This window comes from Hemitrygon akajei, chromosome 8 (genome assembly GCF_048418815.1).
Source record: "Hemitrygon akajei chromosome 8, sHemAka1.3, whole genome shotgun sequence".
Taxonomy (NCBI): Eukaryota; Metazoa; Chordata; class Chondrichthyes; order Myliobatiformes; family Dasyatidae; genus Hemitrygon; species Hemitrygon akajei.
Genome location: NC_133131.1, coordinates 103081213 through 103099038, shown reverse-complemented (window position 1 = coordinate 103099038; position 17826 = coordinate 103081213). Strand labels below are relative to the sequence as shown.

Below are 17826 nucleotides of genomic sequence, written 5' to 3'. Positions count from 1 at the left end.
TGGGTCTTGTGCAACTGTTGTTGCAAATCAGGACTTGGCAGAATATAATGGAATGTGGCTTATCAGTTAATCAATATTCATGGAGTAGTTTAAAATTTTGTTCTAATTTTTCCTAAATTCTTGACAATGAAATACAAGAGGATGTATGCTATTGAAAAGAGAATTGTTCAATTGTGATTTATTTTTCTATCACTTTGACTGGCATCTTGTCTCAACACAATCATGTTTCAGCCAAGAAGGCAGCATTTCTCTGTGTTATAAGCTTTGAAACATACTATGACAATTTCTGTACCTTACAAGGTGCATTTTATTTCTTTTTACAATCAGATAATCTTGCACAATGCAGAGTATACTACAATATGCCTTGTGATATTATAAACTGATATATTATTGTTATATTATAAATTGATAATGGGAATCTTACTGAATTATTTGGAACACCTACTTAGAAAGCTGAAGATTTATGGTTTGAGTTTTTGGATTTGTGCATATATGCCCTGCACATTTTGGATATGTGCAGGGCATATAGATCGATTAACTTCAAATATTTTATATCTGTAACTTTTGAAGGTGCTGTTTCAACCTAATTGTAATATTACAGGTGTATGGTAATGTTACTTGTGATGTGTATCTGTTTTGAAATGAACTTAGACTTCTCGTGAACTCAGCTCAATTGCAGAAGGTTAAGCATATTTGCAAAGTCCATATTTTTGCGATAATGCAGATTATTGCCATTGGTGAAGGAGAAGTAGCCATCATTAAACTTGCCTTTGATTTGTGTAGAGCTGCATTGCAGAAACATATTTTGATAGAATATTATTATTGCCTAATTTAGTATGCACCCATTCAATAAGGTTTATAGCTTACCATAATTTAAATTAACAAAGCATATAACAAATTAACCCTTATTGTCATTGTGACTTGGACAATGATGTGGTGTTATATTCCCACATCTTCATAACTAAATGGTCTTTTTTTCAGAGAGTAAAAGATTTCAATGAGATCCCCCCCCTCATCCTTCTAAATTCCAGCGAGAACAGAATAAGAGCCATCAAATGTTCCTCATTTCATAACTCTTAGTCCCGAAATCATCCTTGTGAACCTCCTCTGAACACTCTCCAATGCCAGCACATATCTTCTTGGGTAAGAAGCCCAACACTGTTCACAATACTCAGGTGAGGCCTCACCAGTGCCTTATAAAGCCTCAGCAGCACATCCTTGCTCTTGTATTCCAGACCTCTTGAAGTGAATGCTAACATTTGTCTTCCTCACCACTGACTGAACCTGTAAGTTAACCTTTAGGGTGTTCTGCATAAGGACTCCCATGTCCCTTTGCATTTCAGATTTTTGGATTGTCTCCCTGTTTAGAAAATAGTCTGCACATTTATTTCTACTACCAAAATGCATGACCATGCATTTTCCAACATTGTATTTCATTTGCCACTTTCTTGCCCATTCTTCTAATCTGCCTAAGTCCTTCTGCAGCCAACCTGTTTCCTCAACACTACCTGCCCCTCCACCAATCCTCATATCGTCTGCAAACCTGTAAACAAAGCCATCTATTCCATCATCCAAATCTTGAATATACAGCGTAAAAAGAAGCGGTCCCAACACTGAACCCTGCCCTGTGGAATACCACTGACAGCCAACCAGAAAAGGTTCTTTTTATTCCCACTTGCTGCCTCCTACCAGTCAGCCAGTGCTCTAACCATGCCAGTAATACTTTCTTGTAATACCATGGTCTCTTATCTTGGTAAGCGGCCTCGTGTGGCACCTTGTCAAAGCCATTTTGAAAGTTGAAATATACAACATCCACTGCATCCTTAATTTCATTAGGCTGAATTCACCCAGACTGTTAAGAGTTAAGTTCACTGTGTATGTTACATGTTATGCTATTAGGTTTTGGGGATAGGGTTATATTTATGATTTTGACATTTGTGGTGGATCTCAATAATGTGTATGCTAGAAGTCATTACATTTGTGTTGATTTTGTTGACATTCCTATCTATCCTACTTGTCATCTCCTAAAGAATTCCAACAATTTCCCTTTACTTTCAAGTTGAACTCAAATCATTTTGTGATTACTACCTACTCAGAGTTCTTTTACCTTAAAATCCATAATCACCTCTGGTTCATTACATAACACCCAATCCAGTATAGCTTATCCCCTGTAGCTGGAAACAGACTATGGAGATCTCCAAACATGACCCAGAAACTGATCAAGTGGGCTCATCATCACAACGAAGACTAATGAAGGGTAGTGCGACAATATAGTGGTTAGCGTAACACTATTCTACTGCCAACAACCTACTTTCAATTCCTCCTATCTGTAAGAAGTTCATATGTTCTCGCCTTGCTGTGTGGGTTTCCCCTGAGCGCTCCAGTTTCCTCCCATATTCTAAACACATAGATTAATTGGCTACATGAGTATAATTGGGTGGCAGGGGCTCATCACCCAGAAGAGCTTGTTACCATTCCAAATCACTAAATCACTGGACTCCTTGCTTAATGGTATTGGTCCATGTTTGGGCACCACTGATCTAAATGAATAAAACAATTTTAAAAAAGATTCTTTGGAAGAGTATTGAGTGCAGTTAATATTAATACCTTTTAGTATTTTTAAGGAAATAATTGTTTTGCGTTTAGTATGGAATCAATTGATAGTGGAGCAGAGATGGAGTGATTTAAAAACAAGGATAGGCCAGAATGGCCAAGTAATTTATTTTCATTTTAAGCTTGGCATTCTTAAATATTTAACATTGAAAACTGCAAGAAAGAACAGTATAGCGTTCTTCATGCTGAAGCAGTTTTGAAAGAATTATTGGGTGTTTCAGTGAAAGAAGGTATATAGAAATAATTCATAGATTTTTTACTCGAACATGACTGGGAATGGAAGGGTTGTCTTATGAGAAAAGTTTCAGTAGACAAGGCCCATATCTATTGTTGTGAATAAAAATGGCAGAGTCCTAGAAAAAGGCCCTTCGATCCATCCAGTCCACGACAAACCTTTAAACTACCTAGTTGCATTGACCTGTGCTCAGAACACAGCCCTCTGACTCGGGGATCAGCTATACTGGATTGGGTGTTATGTAATGAACCAGAGGCGATTAGGGAGCTTAAGGTAAAAGAACCTTTAGGAACCAGTGATCACAATATGATTGTGTTCAACTTGAAATTTGATAGGGAGAATGTAAAGTCTGATGTAGCAATGTTTCAGTGGAGTAAGCAAAATTACAGTGGTATGAGAGAGGAGTTGGCCAAAGTAAATTGGAAGGAGCTGCTGGCAGGGATGTCAGCAGAGCAGCAATTGTATATGTTTCTGGGGAAAATTAGGAAGGTGCAGGACATGTTTATTCCAAAAATGAAGAAATACTCAAATGGTAAAATAATATTGTACAACCATGGCTGACGAGGGAAGGCAAAGCTAATATAAACACAAAAGAGAGGGCATATAGCAAAGCAAAAATTAGTGGGAAGATCAAGGATTGAAAGTGTTTTTAAAAACCTACAGAGTAACTAAAAAAAAATTAGAAGGAAGAAGATGAAATATGAAAGCAAGCTAGCAACTAATATCAAAGTGGCTAGTAAAAGTTTTTCCAAGTATGTTAAAAATAAAAGAGAATTGGGAGTAGATATAGGACTACTAGAAAATGAGGCAGGAGAAATAATAACGAGGGACAAGGAGATGACTGATGAACTAAATGAGTGTTTTGCATCAGTCTTCGCTGTAGAAGACACAAGCAGTATGCCTGATGTTGTAGTGTGTGAAGGAAGAGAAGTGGATGCAGTTACTGTTACAAGGGAGAAGGTGCTCAAAAGGCTGAAAGACTTAAAGGTACTTGGTCACCTGGACAGAGGAACTGCACTCTAGGGTTCTGAAAGAGGTAGTGTTAGAGATTGTGGTGGCATTAGAAATGACCTTTCAAAGATCATTGGTCTCTGGCGTGGTGCTAGAGGATGGAAAATTGCAAATGTTACTCCACTCTTTAAGAAAGGAGGAAGGCAGCAGAAAGGAAATTATAAACCAGTTAGCCTGACCTCAGTGGTTGAGAAGACGTTGGAGTCAATTGTTAAGGATGAGGACAAGATAGTACAAAGTCAGCATGGTTTCCTTCAGGGAAAATCCTGCCTGACAAAACTGTTGGATTTCTTTGAGATTTCAAGTAGGATAGATAAAGGGGATGCAGTAGATGTTGTATATTTGGACTTTCAGAAGGTCTTTGACAAAGTGCCACACATGAGGCTGTTTACCAAGTTAAGAGACCACGATATTACAGGAAAGTTACTAACATGGTTAGAGCATTGGCTGATTGGTAGGAAGCAGTGAGTGGGGATAGAAGGATCTGGTTGGCTGCCAGTGACTAGTGTTGTTCTTTAGGGGTTGGTGTTAGGACCACTTCTTTTTATGCTGTACATAAATGATTTAGATGATGGAATAGATGGCTTTGTTGCTAAGTTTGCAGATGGTGCGAAGATTGGTGGAGGGGCAGGTAATGTTGAGGAAACAGGAAAGATGCAGAAGGACATAGACCTATTAGGAGAATGGGCAAGAAAGTGGCAAATGAAATACAATCTTGGACAGTACATGGTCATGCACTTCAGAAGTAGAAATAAATGTGCAGACTGTTTTCTAAACGGGGATAAAATCCAGGAATCTGAGAGTAGAAGGACATGAGAGTCCTTGTGCAGAACACCCTTGAGGTTAATTTGCAGGTTGAGTCATTGGTGAGGAAGGCAAATTCCATGTTAGCATTCATTTCAAAAGGTCTGGAATATAAAAGCAAGGATGTGTTGCTGATGCTTTATAAGGCACTGGTGAGGCCTCACCTTGAGTATTGTGAACAGTTCTGGGCCCCTCAACTTAGAAAAGATATGCTGGCATTGAAGAGGGTTCAGAGGAGGTTCACAAGGATGATTCCAGGAATGAAAGGGTTCGCTGGAATTCAGAAGGATGGGGGCGGGGGATCTCATTGAAACCTTTTGAATGTTGAAAGTCGTAGACAGAGTAGATGTGGAAAGGATGTTTCCCATGGTGGGAGAGACTAGGACAAGACGGCATAGCCTCAGAATAGAGGGGCGCCCTTTCAAAACAGAGATGCAGAGAAATTTCTTCAGCCGAAGTGTGGTGAATTTGTGGAATTTGTTGTCACATGCAGCTGTGAAGTCCATGATCGTTGGGCGTATTTAAGACAGAGACTAATAGATTCTTTGAGAAGGCCAGGAACTGGGGTTGAGGAGGAGATAGGAAAAGGATCAGCCATGATTGAATGATGGAACCGACTCGATAGATCAGATAGCCTAATTCTGCTCCTATGTCTTATGGTCTTGTATCCTTCTCCCTCTCCCCACCATCAGAACCTATCAGAATTCATATTAAACGTTGAAATCAAAATTGCACCCACCACTTGCACTGGCAGCTCACTCCACACTCTCACCACCCTCAGAGTGAAGAAGTTTCCCCTCATGTTACCCATGAACATTTCACCTTTCAACCTTAACCCATGGCCTCGACTTGTAGTCCCTCCCAACCTCAGTGGAAAAAGCCTGCTTGCATTTACCCTATCAATACCTCCTAATTTAAAATACCACTATCATCTCCTCTCAATCTTCTATGTTCTAGGGAATAAAGTTCTAACTTGTTCAATCTTTCCTTGTAACTCAGGTTCTCTAGTCCTGGCAACATCCTTGTAAACTTTCTCTGTACTCTTTCAATCTTATTTACAACTTTCCTGTAGGTTGTGACCAAAACTGCACACAATACTGTATGTTAGGCCTCACCAATGCCTTATACAATGTCAACATAACATCTTGATCAATGTGGCTAATGTGCCAAAAGCTTTCTTTACAACTCTATCTACCTGTGACACCATTTTCAATTATTGGACTTGTATTCTCAAATCCCTTTGTTCTACCACACTCCTTAGTGCCCTGCCACTCACTGTAAAAGATATACTGTGGGTTGGTCCTCCCAAAGTGCAATACTTCACATTTGTCTGCATTAAATTCCATCTGCCATATTCCAGCCCATTTTCCAGCTGGTCCCAATCTGGCTTCAGACTTTGAGCCTCTTCCTTGCTGTCCATTACACCCCCAATCTTAGTGTCGTCTGCAAATTTTTTGATCTAGTTAACCACATTGTGATCCAGATCACTGATATTGATGACAAGCACCGATCCCTCCAGCACTCCACTAGTCACAGGCCTTCACTCAGAGAAGCAACCATCTACTATCACCCTCTGACACATCCCACAAAGCCAATGTCTAGTCCATTGCTACTACCTCATCTTAAATGCCAAGTGACTATACCTTATTGACCAAACTCTCATGCAAGACTTTGTCTACATGGACTTCAGCAAGGCCTTTGACAACATCCACTGCTTTTCTTTCATCAGCTTTCCTGGTAACTTCCTTGAAAAACTCTAAGGTTAGTTTGACATGGCCTATTGCGCACACATCCATGTTGACTATCCCTATCAGTCCCAGACTATTCAATTACTCTTATCTTTTAGAACTCCTTTCAGTAACTTTCCAACTACTCATGTCAGGCTCACTGGTCTATAATTTCCTGGTTTATTCTTCGAGCTTTTCATGAATGGTGGAACAACATTAGCTATCCTTCAATCTCCGGTACCTTATCTGTCGCCATGGATGATTTAAATATCTCTACTAGGACCCTTGCAATTTCTGCACTTGCCTCCCACATGGTCCAACAAAACATCTTGTCATGCCCTGGGGATTTATCCACCCTGATTTGCCTCAAGGTAGCAAACATATCCACCTCTGTAATCTGTATAGGGTCCATGGCCTTGCTGCTGTTTTGTCTTACTTCTATTGACTTTGTATCCGTCTCCTGAACAGATGCAGAAAATCTGTTTAAGATCTCCCCCATCTCTTTTGGCTCCATGCACAAATTATCATTCTGATCTTCTGGAGAACCAGTTTTGTCCCTTGCAAACCTTTTGCTCTTAACATACCTGTAGAATCTCTTAGGATACTCCTTCACCACATCTGCTAGGGCAACTTCATGCCTTCTTTTAGTGCTCCTGATTCCTTTCTTGTGTTCTCTTGCTTTTATACTCCATAAATACCTCATTTGTTTCTACCTGCCTATACTTGCAATGCACCTCTTTTTCCTTAACCAGGGTCTCAATATCTCCTGAAAGCCAAGGTTCCCTAAAACTGTTCTCCTTGCCTTTTATTCTGACAGGCACATACATGCTTTGAACTCTCAAAATTTCATGTTTGAAAGCCTTCCTCTTACCATGTACACATTTGCCAGAAAAAAGCCTGTCCCAATCCAAACTCAGCAAATCAGGTAGCATTTAAAAAGGGAAGTGGACAGTTGACATTTCGAGCTGAAGTCCACGTTGACTGTTTTATTTACCTCCATAGATGATGCCTGACCCGGTGAGTTCCCAACAGTGTTTTGTGTGTGTTCCTTATGTGATTTTTTTTTATATGTCCCCTTTCTCCCCCAGTTTAAACAAACACATTTGTTTAATAGTACTCTAAAATAATGCTTCTCCTGATACCTCACCTGTTCTTTTTGCTGTACAATTTTAATAGTCCATCAGTTTTCTTTAAGTTCATCTTCGAAAGACAATGCCTCAAGGTGGTGGCATTCATCATTAAGGACCCGGACCATCCAGGACATGCTGCCTTCTCATTGCTTGCCCTCCACCAAGGATTTCTGAATGATCCATAAACACTACTTCACTGTTTTTGCTTCTATTTGTAATATTTATTTTTTCTGTATTTATTGTAATTTTTTAATATATTTTTTATGTATTGCACTGTACTGTTGCTACCAAACAACAAATTTCACAACATATCAGTAATAAACCTGATTCTGTTTCTGGTTTGATGAATTTGTTATGCATTAGTTTGCATGATTAAAAACATGAAATATTGTTTTGCTTATTCTTTAGTTATTAATTCTTTTCATGATTATTGTGGTTTCTTTTATCCCTGCAGCATGTGCTACAAACGTGTAGAGTATTTAAGAGATCGACAAGAGACTGTAAAACAACAATTGATGACAGCTTTGAAAGGCACACCATCACAAGGTGATGAGAAAGTTGATACCTATGAGGAAGAGGAACTTCAAGAGTTCCTTTCAGGTGATTGGCGAGCAAAAGGAGCTTTGCTTTAGTACTCTTTTGCAATTATTACTCAAAGTAAGCATACAACAAACCATGATGTATTGCTAAGCAAGTCTGACTTCTTATGGAGCTTTCGCATGAACTGATAAATATTCAAGAACTTCAGTCATAACCATGGGAATACTTTTAAATATTATTTCTTTTTTAAATTGGTAAAACTTCAGATGTACAGTGGTTATTACATTAAAATAAATGTTTATTTGTGTCCAGATTTAGTTTTATCAGATTACATCAATTGACGGGATTTTCTGATCATATTACATTTTTCTGCACTGAGCTTTATACAAGATTAAATTTGGCAGTGCCCAGTAACATGAGGGGCATTGATCGTGTGGATAGTCAGAGGCTTTTTCCCAGGCCGGAAATGGCTAGCACGAGGGGGCACAGTTTTAAGGTGCTTGGAAACAGGTACAGAGGAGATATCAGGGGTAAGTTTTTTTTATGCAGAGTAGTGAGAGCGTGGAGTAGGCTGCTGGTGATGGTAGTGGAGGCAGATACGATAGGGTCTCTTAAGAGACTCCTGGACAGGTATACCCGAGGTAATTTCTCAGGTAAGGACACGTTCGGCACTGCTTTGTGGGCTGAAGGGCCTGTATTGTGCTGTAGGTTTTCTATGTTAACAACTTTTTCTGAAGAAGAAATCAAGCATTATGGCAAAATTTGGTTTGAAAACCTAGCTCTTTTGTACAAATTTGTTTCAGAAATTGAATTTTACAAGGTAATATGCTGGTTTTGTGCTATGTTGCAAGAGCTGAATTTCTAGTCCAGACACAGTAAAGGGCAATCTCTTTTATAGAGAACATAGAACAATACAGCCCAGAAACAGGGTCTTCGGCCCACAGTGATGTACTAAACCACATAAATTAGTAATCAACTTGCCAACCTCTCTTCCTTTATCTCTACACAATGTCCATATCCCTCCATTTTCCTCACATTCATGTGTGTATCTTAATGTCTCTTAAAAGACCTTAGTGTATCAACCCTTAATGCCACCTCAGGCAGCACACTCCAGTCACCCACCACTCTGTGTGTGATAAAAACAAACCAACTTACCTCTACGTCTCCTTTAAAAAGCCCCCACCATGTTAAATACATACCCTCTGGTGTTAGACAGTTCAACACTAGGAAAAAGATGCTGACTATCTACTCTATCTCTCTCTCTCTTAACTTCATAGACCTCTATCAGATCTCCCGTCAGCTTCTACCACCCCAGAGTAAACAACCCAAGTTTATCCAGCCTCTCATTACAGCACATGCCCTTTAATTCAGCAGCATTCTGGTAAACCTCTTATGCACCCTCTTCAAAGCCTCAACATCCTTACTATAATGGGGTGACAAGAATTATATGCAATACTCCCAATGCAGACCAGGCTCATTACCCAGCACCTGGTCCAGTACAGTCCCTCCTCTCATTGGACTCTCAACGTATTGATTTAAGCAACCATCCTGGATGCACTGGACAAATTCTGCCCCATCTAAACCACTTGCACTCAGTTTATATTAGTCCCCCATGATAACCCTATTGTGTTTACACCTTTTGTTAATCTGCCTGCATACCTGTTCCTTAGTGTCCCTTGATTATTGGGGGTCGGTAGTACAATACTATCAGAGTGATTGGACCCTTCCTATTTTTGAATTCTATCCATATAGATTGAGTGGACAAGCCTTCTATTATGTACCTTTTGAGTGCAGCTATGTATTGTCCCTCATTAGTAGTGCAGCTCTTCCCCCCCCCCCCCCCTCCTTTTACCTCCCTCTCTATGTTTAATAAAACATTAAAACCCTGGGATATTAAGCATACATTCCTGTCCCTCTCAGCCAAGTCTCTGTAATGTCCACAACATCATAGATTCCATCCACTGTTCCGTGCTCTAGGTTCACCTACCCTTCCTTCATGTTTACCCTTAATACTCCTAGCATTAAAATATACACGTTTCAAACTATCAGACCCATCATACCTGTTATTTCATTTTTGCCTTTCGAAACTTGCCCTGACATCTACCTTTCGGTCCGATCCTCCCTTTACTGACCTGGTGTTCTGGTTCCCAGGCTGCAGCAAAACTAGTTTAAACTCTCCCGCAGTAGCATTAGCAAACCTCTCAGTCAGGATATTGGTTACTGTCCATGTGCAACCCATCCCTCTTACAAGTCACCTCTGCTCCAGAAAAGGTTCCAATGATCCTAGAACCTGAAACCTTGCCTCCTGCAATCACTCATTCAACTGTACCGTCATCCAGTTCCTGCCCTGACTAGCATGTGGGGCCAGGAGTAAGCTAGACAAGTAGGCATGTCCTGGGTGTTGAGGGTCTTTAATGATGGACGCCACCTTTCTGAGGCATTGCTCCATGAAGATGTCATGGATACTACAGAGGCTAGTACCCATGATGGAGCTGACTAATTTTACAACTTTCTAGCTTGGAAGTCCTGCTCTTCAGCCTCTTTCCATCTCCCTGTGCAAGACCACTTCCCCTTTCTACTAACGTCATTAGAGCCAATGGAGGAACAACATCTTGTATTCCATTTGGGTAGCCTCCAGCCTGATGGCATGAACATAGATTTCTCGAACTTCTGGTAAAGCCTACCCCCCACCCCCCAGTCCCCCTTCCTTCACCATTTCCCATCCCCTTTTTCCTCTCTCACCTTATCTCCTTGCCTGCCCATCACCTCCCCCTGGTGCTCCTCCCCCATTTTCTTTCTTCCATAGCCTTCTGTCTCTTTCACCAATTTACTTCCCAGCTCTTTACTTCATCCCTCCTCCTCCAGGTTTCACCTATCACCTTGTGTTTCTCTCTCCCCTCCCCCCACCTTTTAAGTCGACTCCTCAGCATTTCTTCCTCCAGACCTGCCGAAGGGTTTCAGCCCGAAATGCCGACAATACTCTTCTATAGATGCTGCCTAGCCTGCTGAATTCCTCCAGCATTTTCTGTTTTCCACCTTAAAGTCCTGCTCGTAGCACAGCTGCTATTCAGAGTAAATTCTCTCATCTGCAGCAATTGTAACAGTGCAGATTTACATTTTTACACCTTTTAACAAGAAACTGATGTTGCATTTGGTACTCATGATCATTGTGCAAAGTTATCATTCAGTGTCCTTTCTTCTGACCTCCGGTCTTTGAAAATAAAATTGCTGGGAAGGGGGCGGAAGGCTGCTGGTACGTCTACACTCATTTGTCACTTGTTGTTGCACAATGGTGGTCTTGCTCTGGACAGTTTTGGTAGTTATCCTTTGACTATTGATCAAGTTTACATTTACATCTTCTCAGGATAGAATTTCCTGGCCAGTCATCTCAATGGAAGTTGCCATAACACATTCCAATGACACATGAAGCTTCTGTGCTTAATAGCTTTGACTGAATCCAATTTTCCTCTTTGACCAAATGCGTGCGTGCACACATGCACCCATCAACCATACAGACACACCAATCCTAGGTTATCAATCTGTAAACTTAACTGTAAATGAATCAGCATCCTCTCCATGGAATATGTGAACAACTTATTCACTGTGTTATAGTACTGTAGGACGCCCATGAAGCCTGTTTGAGTTTGAGCCACCATTTTGTTTTCTACCATGGCGCAAATGTGCCACATACTCAAACCTGTGTCTGTTTGCACTCCGACTCGCAGCTTGTTCCATTATTTGCAAAGTTTTAGCACTTCATGTACCATTCTGCCCTGCAAATCCAACACTTGTCTGGCATCAGCTGAGCAAATAATGATGTGACAGATTGAAACACACACTCTCCTACTGTTGCAGGAGCTTTGGAAGAACACCATGCTACTGCACACAGTTCACAGGTTAGACAGCACCTTATCAGAATCAAGTACTCAGCAGCATATGTCATGAAATTTGTTACTTTGCTGCAGCAGTACAACGCAATACATGATAAATATAGAAAAAAGAATTACAATAAATATAAATAAAAGTTAAAATAAGTAGTAAAAGAACAAGAATTTAAAACAGTAGTGAGGTAGTGCTCATGAATTCAATGTCCATTTAGAAATTGGATGGCAGAGGGGAAGAAGCTGTTCCTGAATTGCTGAATGTGTGCCTTCAGGCTGCCTAGCCTGCTGAATTCCTCCAGCATTTTCTGTGTTCCACCTTAAAGTCCTGCTCGTAGCACAGCTGCTATCCAGAGTAAATTCTCTCATCTGCAGCAGTTGTAACATTGCAGATTTATATTTTTACACCTTTTAACAAGAAATTGATGTTGCATTTGGTACTCATGATCATTGTGCAAAGTTATCATTCAGCTAGTGATGGTAGCAATGAGAAGAGGGCATGTCCTGGGTGCTGGGGGTCTTTAATGATGGATGCCACCTTTCTGAGGCATTGCTCCGTGAAGATGTCATGGATACTACAGAGGCTAGTACCCATGATGGAGCTGACTAATTTTACAACTTTCTGCAGCACATCTGTTGAAGTTTGAGTGTTTTAGACGACAAACTGAATCTCCTCAAACTCCTAGTGGAATGTAGCTGCTGTCTTGCCTTCTTTATAACTGCATCTTTATGTTGAGACAGGATTAGATCCTCAGAGATATTGACACCTAGAAACTCTCACTCTCTCCACTTCTGATCCCTCTGAGGATTGGTATGTGCTCCTTTGTCTTACCGTTCCTGAAGTCCACAATCAGCTCTTTGGTCTTACTAACATTGAGTCCAAGTTGTTAATGACACCACTCAACTAGCTGGTATATATTACTCTTGTATGCCCTCTTGTCACCAGCTGAGATTCTGCCAACAATGGGTGTATCATCAGCAAACTTATAGATAGCATTTGAGATATGCCTAGCCACACAGTCGTGGGTATATAGAGTAGAGCAGTGGGCTAAGCACAAATCCCTGATGTCCACCAGTATTGACTGTCAGTGAGGAGGAGATAGTATTACCAATCCACACAGTTTGTGGTCTCCCAATTAGGAAGTCAAGGATCCAGTTGCATAGGGGGGGGTACAGAGGCCCATGTTCTGCAGCTTTTTGATCAAGACTAGGAATGATGGTGTTAAGCACTGAGCTGTAATCAATAAACAGTATCAATAGGTAAACACGAGGAAATCTGCAGATGCTGAAAATTCAAGCAACACACACAAAATGCTGGTGGAACGCAGCAGGCCAGGCAGCATCTATAGGAAGAAGCACTGTCGAAGTTTTGGGCCGAGACCCTTCATCAGGACTAACTGAAAGGAAAGATAGTAAGAGATTTGAAAGTAGGAGGGGGAGGGGGAAATGGGAAATGATAGGAGAAGACTGGAGGGGGTGGGGTGAAGCTAAGAGCCGGAAAGGTGATTGGCAAAAGGGATACAGAGCTGGAGAAGGGAAAGGATCATTGGACAGGAGGCCTAGGGAGAAAGAAAAAGGGTGGGGGGAGCACCAGAGGGAGATGGAGAACAGACAGAGTGATGGGCAGAAAGGGTGAAAAAAAAGGAGGGGGGAAAAAACTATATCAGGGATGGGGTAAGAAGGGGAGGAGGGGCATTAACGAAAGTTAGATAAGTCAATGTTCATGCCATCAGATTGGAGGCTACCCAGCGGTATATAACGTGTTGTTCCTCCAACCTGAGTGTGGCTTCATCTTGACAGTAGAGGAGGCCATGGATAGATATAATAGGTGTTTGTATTGTCCAGGTGATCCAGGCAGTGTGAAAAACCTATGAGATCGCAACTGCCATTGACCCATTGTGGCGTAGGCAAATTGCAGTGGGTTCAGGTTCTTGCTGAGGCAGGAGTTGATTCTAGCCATGACCAAGCTCTCAAAGCATTTCATCACCGTAGATGTGAGTGCTACTGGACAATAGTCATTAAAGCAGTTCACACTACTCTTCATGGACACTGGTACAATTTTGAAGCAGGTGGGAACTTCCTACCATATCAATGAGAGATTGAAAATGTCTCTGATAACCTGCCAGTTTGTTGGCACAAGTTGTCAGAGCCTTACTGGGTACTCCATGAGGGCAGCTGCCTTGTGATCGAGCACTCACCCTCCTGAAAAGCAGACTGACGTTGGCCTTCAAGACATAGATCACAGGATCACCGGGTGCTGCCAGGATCCTCACAGATGTAGTTTTATTCTCTCTTTCAAAGCATTAAGTCTGTCTGATAGCGAAGCATCACTGCCATTCATGATGTTGTGTTTCACTTTGTAGGATTAATGCTCTGCAAACCCTGCCAGTGTTGACATGCATATGACGACACTTCTGACCTCGTTCGGAATTGTTTCTTCACTTTTGAAATCACCCTCCACAAGTCGTACCTGGTCTTCTTGTACAGACCCGGGTCGTCAGACTTAAATGCCACAGATCTAGTCATCATTAGACTATGAACCTCCTGGTTCATCCATGACTTTTGGTTTGGGAATGTACAGCAAGTCTTCATAGACACACATTCATCTACACGGGTTTTAATGAAGTCGGTGACAACTGCGGCATACTCGTCCAGACTCAAAAATGAATCCCTTAATACAGCCCAGTCCATCGATTCAAAGCAGTCCTGTAGGCGCTCCTGTGCCTCCTTGTCCATACCTTCTCGGTTCTCAGTACTGGTGCTGCAGTCTTTAGTCTCTGCCTGTACTCGGAGTAGAAGTACAACCAGGTGATCAGACTTCCTAAAGTGCAGGTGTGGGATAGCACAGTAAGCGTTCTTGATCTTCGTTTAGCACTGTAATTCAGCAATCTCAGTTGTTGTATTAATTTATATAATTCAATTAATTTTCCTTCCCAGTTCACAGTACTTTATATAAAACTGGAGGTGGAATGCCGTGATCACTGGTTTTGGTCAGCTCATGACTCATAGTGGATTGGGGCTGCTCACAGTTCAGGCTGTAGCACTGAGGGACATAGAAACAATCCCAAACGTACAGTAGAGTACCATACCTACCATGGCTCCTTTCCTGCCACTATTCTGAGGCTGCAAAGGGGAGAGCTCCTTAACTGTTCTCAGCACTCAGTATGGCATTTAAAATGGGAGCAGTACTGTATGTTCTGCATTCAGTTCCAGACATGAACTGCACAGGTCCACTTAAACATATAATTTGCTTCTTTCCAATTCTGTGACTTGTTTAAGGGGAAGAATATGGATGTTACTGCTGTACACAGATTACCACACCAGTAGAGGATGAACTCCAACTCCCAGCCAATCATATTCTCTAAAGCTCTTCCAAAGGGCATCGATAAATGGCTCAATAATGGAGCTGAAGTCTATGGAATGAAAGTAAGGAATAACTAAGAATTTTTGACAAAGTTATATTTGAGAATATGTGATACGATACCAACATTTGCAAGTTACAATGCTTGGAATTTGTTAGGAAGTCACAAGTGGGAAACTGAAGTGCAAAAGAAACACAGATGCTCGAAACTTGAGTAGATGTTTCACGTTGGTGAGCTGCTGAGCATTTCCAGTAAAGGGTCTAAAAGGAGCCTCAATATAGAAAGGTGTATTGTCCTTACTGTAAGGTGAATGAGAACTCAGAACAGAGAACAGCACAGCACCAGACTAGCCATTTGGCCCACAATATTGTACCGGTCTTGATTCCATTTTGTACTTAATTTCTTCTTGTGTATCATCCATATCTCTCCATTCCCTTCATTTTCACATGTCTATTTAAAACCTCTTAAACTCCACCAAACTGCCTGTTCCACTGTTACACTTGGTAACCCCTTATCAGTTAATTACCACTCTATAAAAAACCTATCTCGTATGTCACCTTAAAATTTTTCCCCTCTAATCCTAAAAGTATGTCCTCTGATGTTTGGCACTTCTACCATGGGGAAAAGATTCTGACTGCCTATCCTGTCTATGCCTCTCATAATTTTATGAACCTCGATCAAGACTCCTCACATCCTTTGGTGCTCTAGAGAGAACAACCCATGTTTGTCTCATCTTTCCTTATAGCTCATGCCCTCGAATTCAGGCAGCATTTCTTCTGAACCCTTTCCACAGTCTCTACATATTTTCCTATAATAGGGCAACCAGAACGACACACAAGACTACAAGTGCGATCAGACTAAAGTTCTATATAGCTGCAGCATGACTTTTTTCACCCTTAGACTTCAATTAAAGACTAACTTGCCTTATGTCTCTTTTACCACTTTATCCACTGAACTATGAACCTTCACCCCACGATCCCTCTGTATTAATGCCATTAGGGTGGCTACCATTAGCTACGTACTTTCTCCTTTCATTTGACCTCCCAAAGTGTAACACCTCATACTTGCCCGGATTAAATGCCATCTACCACTTCTCTACCTGTTTCTGTAACTGATCTGTATCCCACTGTACCCTTTGATAGTCATTTACACTTTCCATAACTGCACCAAATCTTGGTCTCATTCAGATACTTTCTAATTCACCCATCTGCATTTTCATCCAAGTCATTAATGTATATTACAAATAACAGAGGTCCCAGCTTCAATCCTTGCAGAATACCACTAGTCACAGAACTCCAGTCAAAATAATAGCCTTCCACTCCTCTCTATCTTATATGGGCAAGCCAGATTGAAATTAAAATTTGCAATTCACCATAGTTCCAGGCATCTTTATCTTCTGAATCAATCTAAAATGAGGGACCTAATCAAGTGCCTTACTGAAGTACACGTACATATCATCAACTACCTTACTCTTATCAAGAAACTTTGTTACCTTTTTCAAAAAACTCAATCAAGTTCTGTAAGGCATAACCTGCCCTGTACAAAGCAGATGCTGATTGACCTATGCAGGCCATGCCTTTCCAAATATTATATATATCCTATCTATGATAATTGCCTCCAATAGCTCCCCAACCACACTGACATGACGCTCACTGTCCTGGAGAAGGGAAAACGCATAACAGATGTATTTTTAAGTGCCTGCCTGGTTCCCTTACCCCACTCTGCTCACTTCTACCTCTTACCCAAATCCACAGGCCTGACTGTCCGGGTAGGCCTCTTGTTTCTGCTACTCCTGCCCCACTGAACCCTCGTGTCCTCATACCTTGACTCCATTGTATCCCCCTTGGCTAAGTCCCTTCACACCTACACCTGCGACACTTCTCATGCTCTTGGTAACTTACAATCCCCTGACCCGGTCCACTTTATTTTCACCATGGATGTCCAGGCCCTATACACTTCTATCCCCCATCAAAAAGGCCCGAGAGCTCTCCAATTCTTTCTCAATAACCAGTTCCCACCCACCACCACCCTCCTTCATCTGGCAGAAATGGTCCTCAGCCTCAAAACTATTTCCTTCAGCTCCTCCCACTTGCTCCAGATTCGAGGGGTAACCATGGGCACCCACATGAACAATCCATGTTCCAAGCCTTCTCTGGTAAAGCTCCCCAACTCTTCCTCTGCTACATTGACGACTCCATTGGTGCAGCTTCATGCACCCATGCTGAGCTCATCAATTTCATCAACTTTGCCTCTATTTTCCACCCTATCCTTAAATTCACTTGGTCCCTCCTCTTTCTTGATCTCTCTGACTTCCCTAGTGACAAACTGTCAACCAACATCTTTTATTACTGTACTAATCCCCCGGGTATCTTGTCTATACCTCTTTCCACCTTGTCTCCTGTAAAAATACTATCCCTTTCCTCAGTTCCACTGCATCTGTTCCCAGAAGGCAGCTTTCCTTTCCAGCGCATCAGAGATGTCCTCCTCCTACAAAGAACGGGGTTTCCCTTCCTCCACCATTGA

General features: G+C 41.5%; 1 protein-coding gene across 1 annotated transcript in view; it reads left to right on the top strand.

Annotated features, from left to right (window-relative positions):
- znf830 (zinc finger protein 830) overlaps positions 1-8373 on the top strand; it is a 70385-nt gene extending 62012 nt beyond the window's left edge. The window contains exon 10 of the mRNA XM_073054311.1: positions 7975-8373. Within this exon, the coding sequence (XP_072910412.1) occupies positions 7975-8152 (178 nt within the window). The 3' untranslated portion in view covers positions 8153-8373. The remainder of the gene's footprint in view (positions 1-7974) is intronic.
- Positions 8374-17826: the final 9453 nt, after the last annotated feature.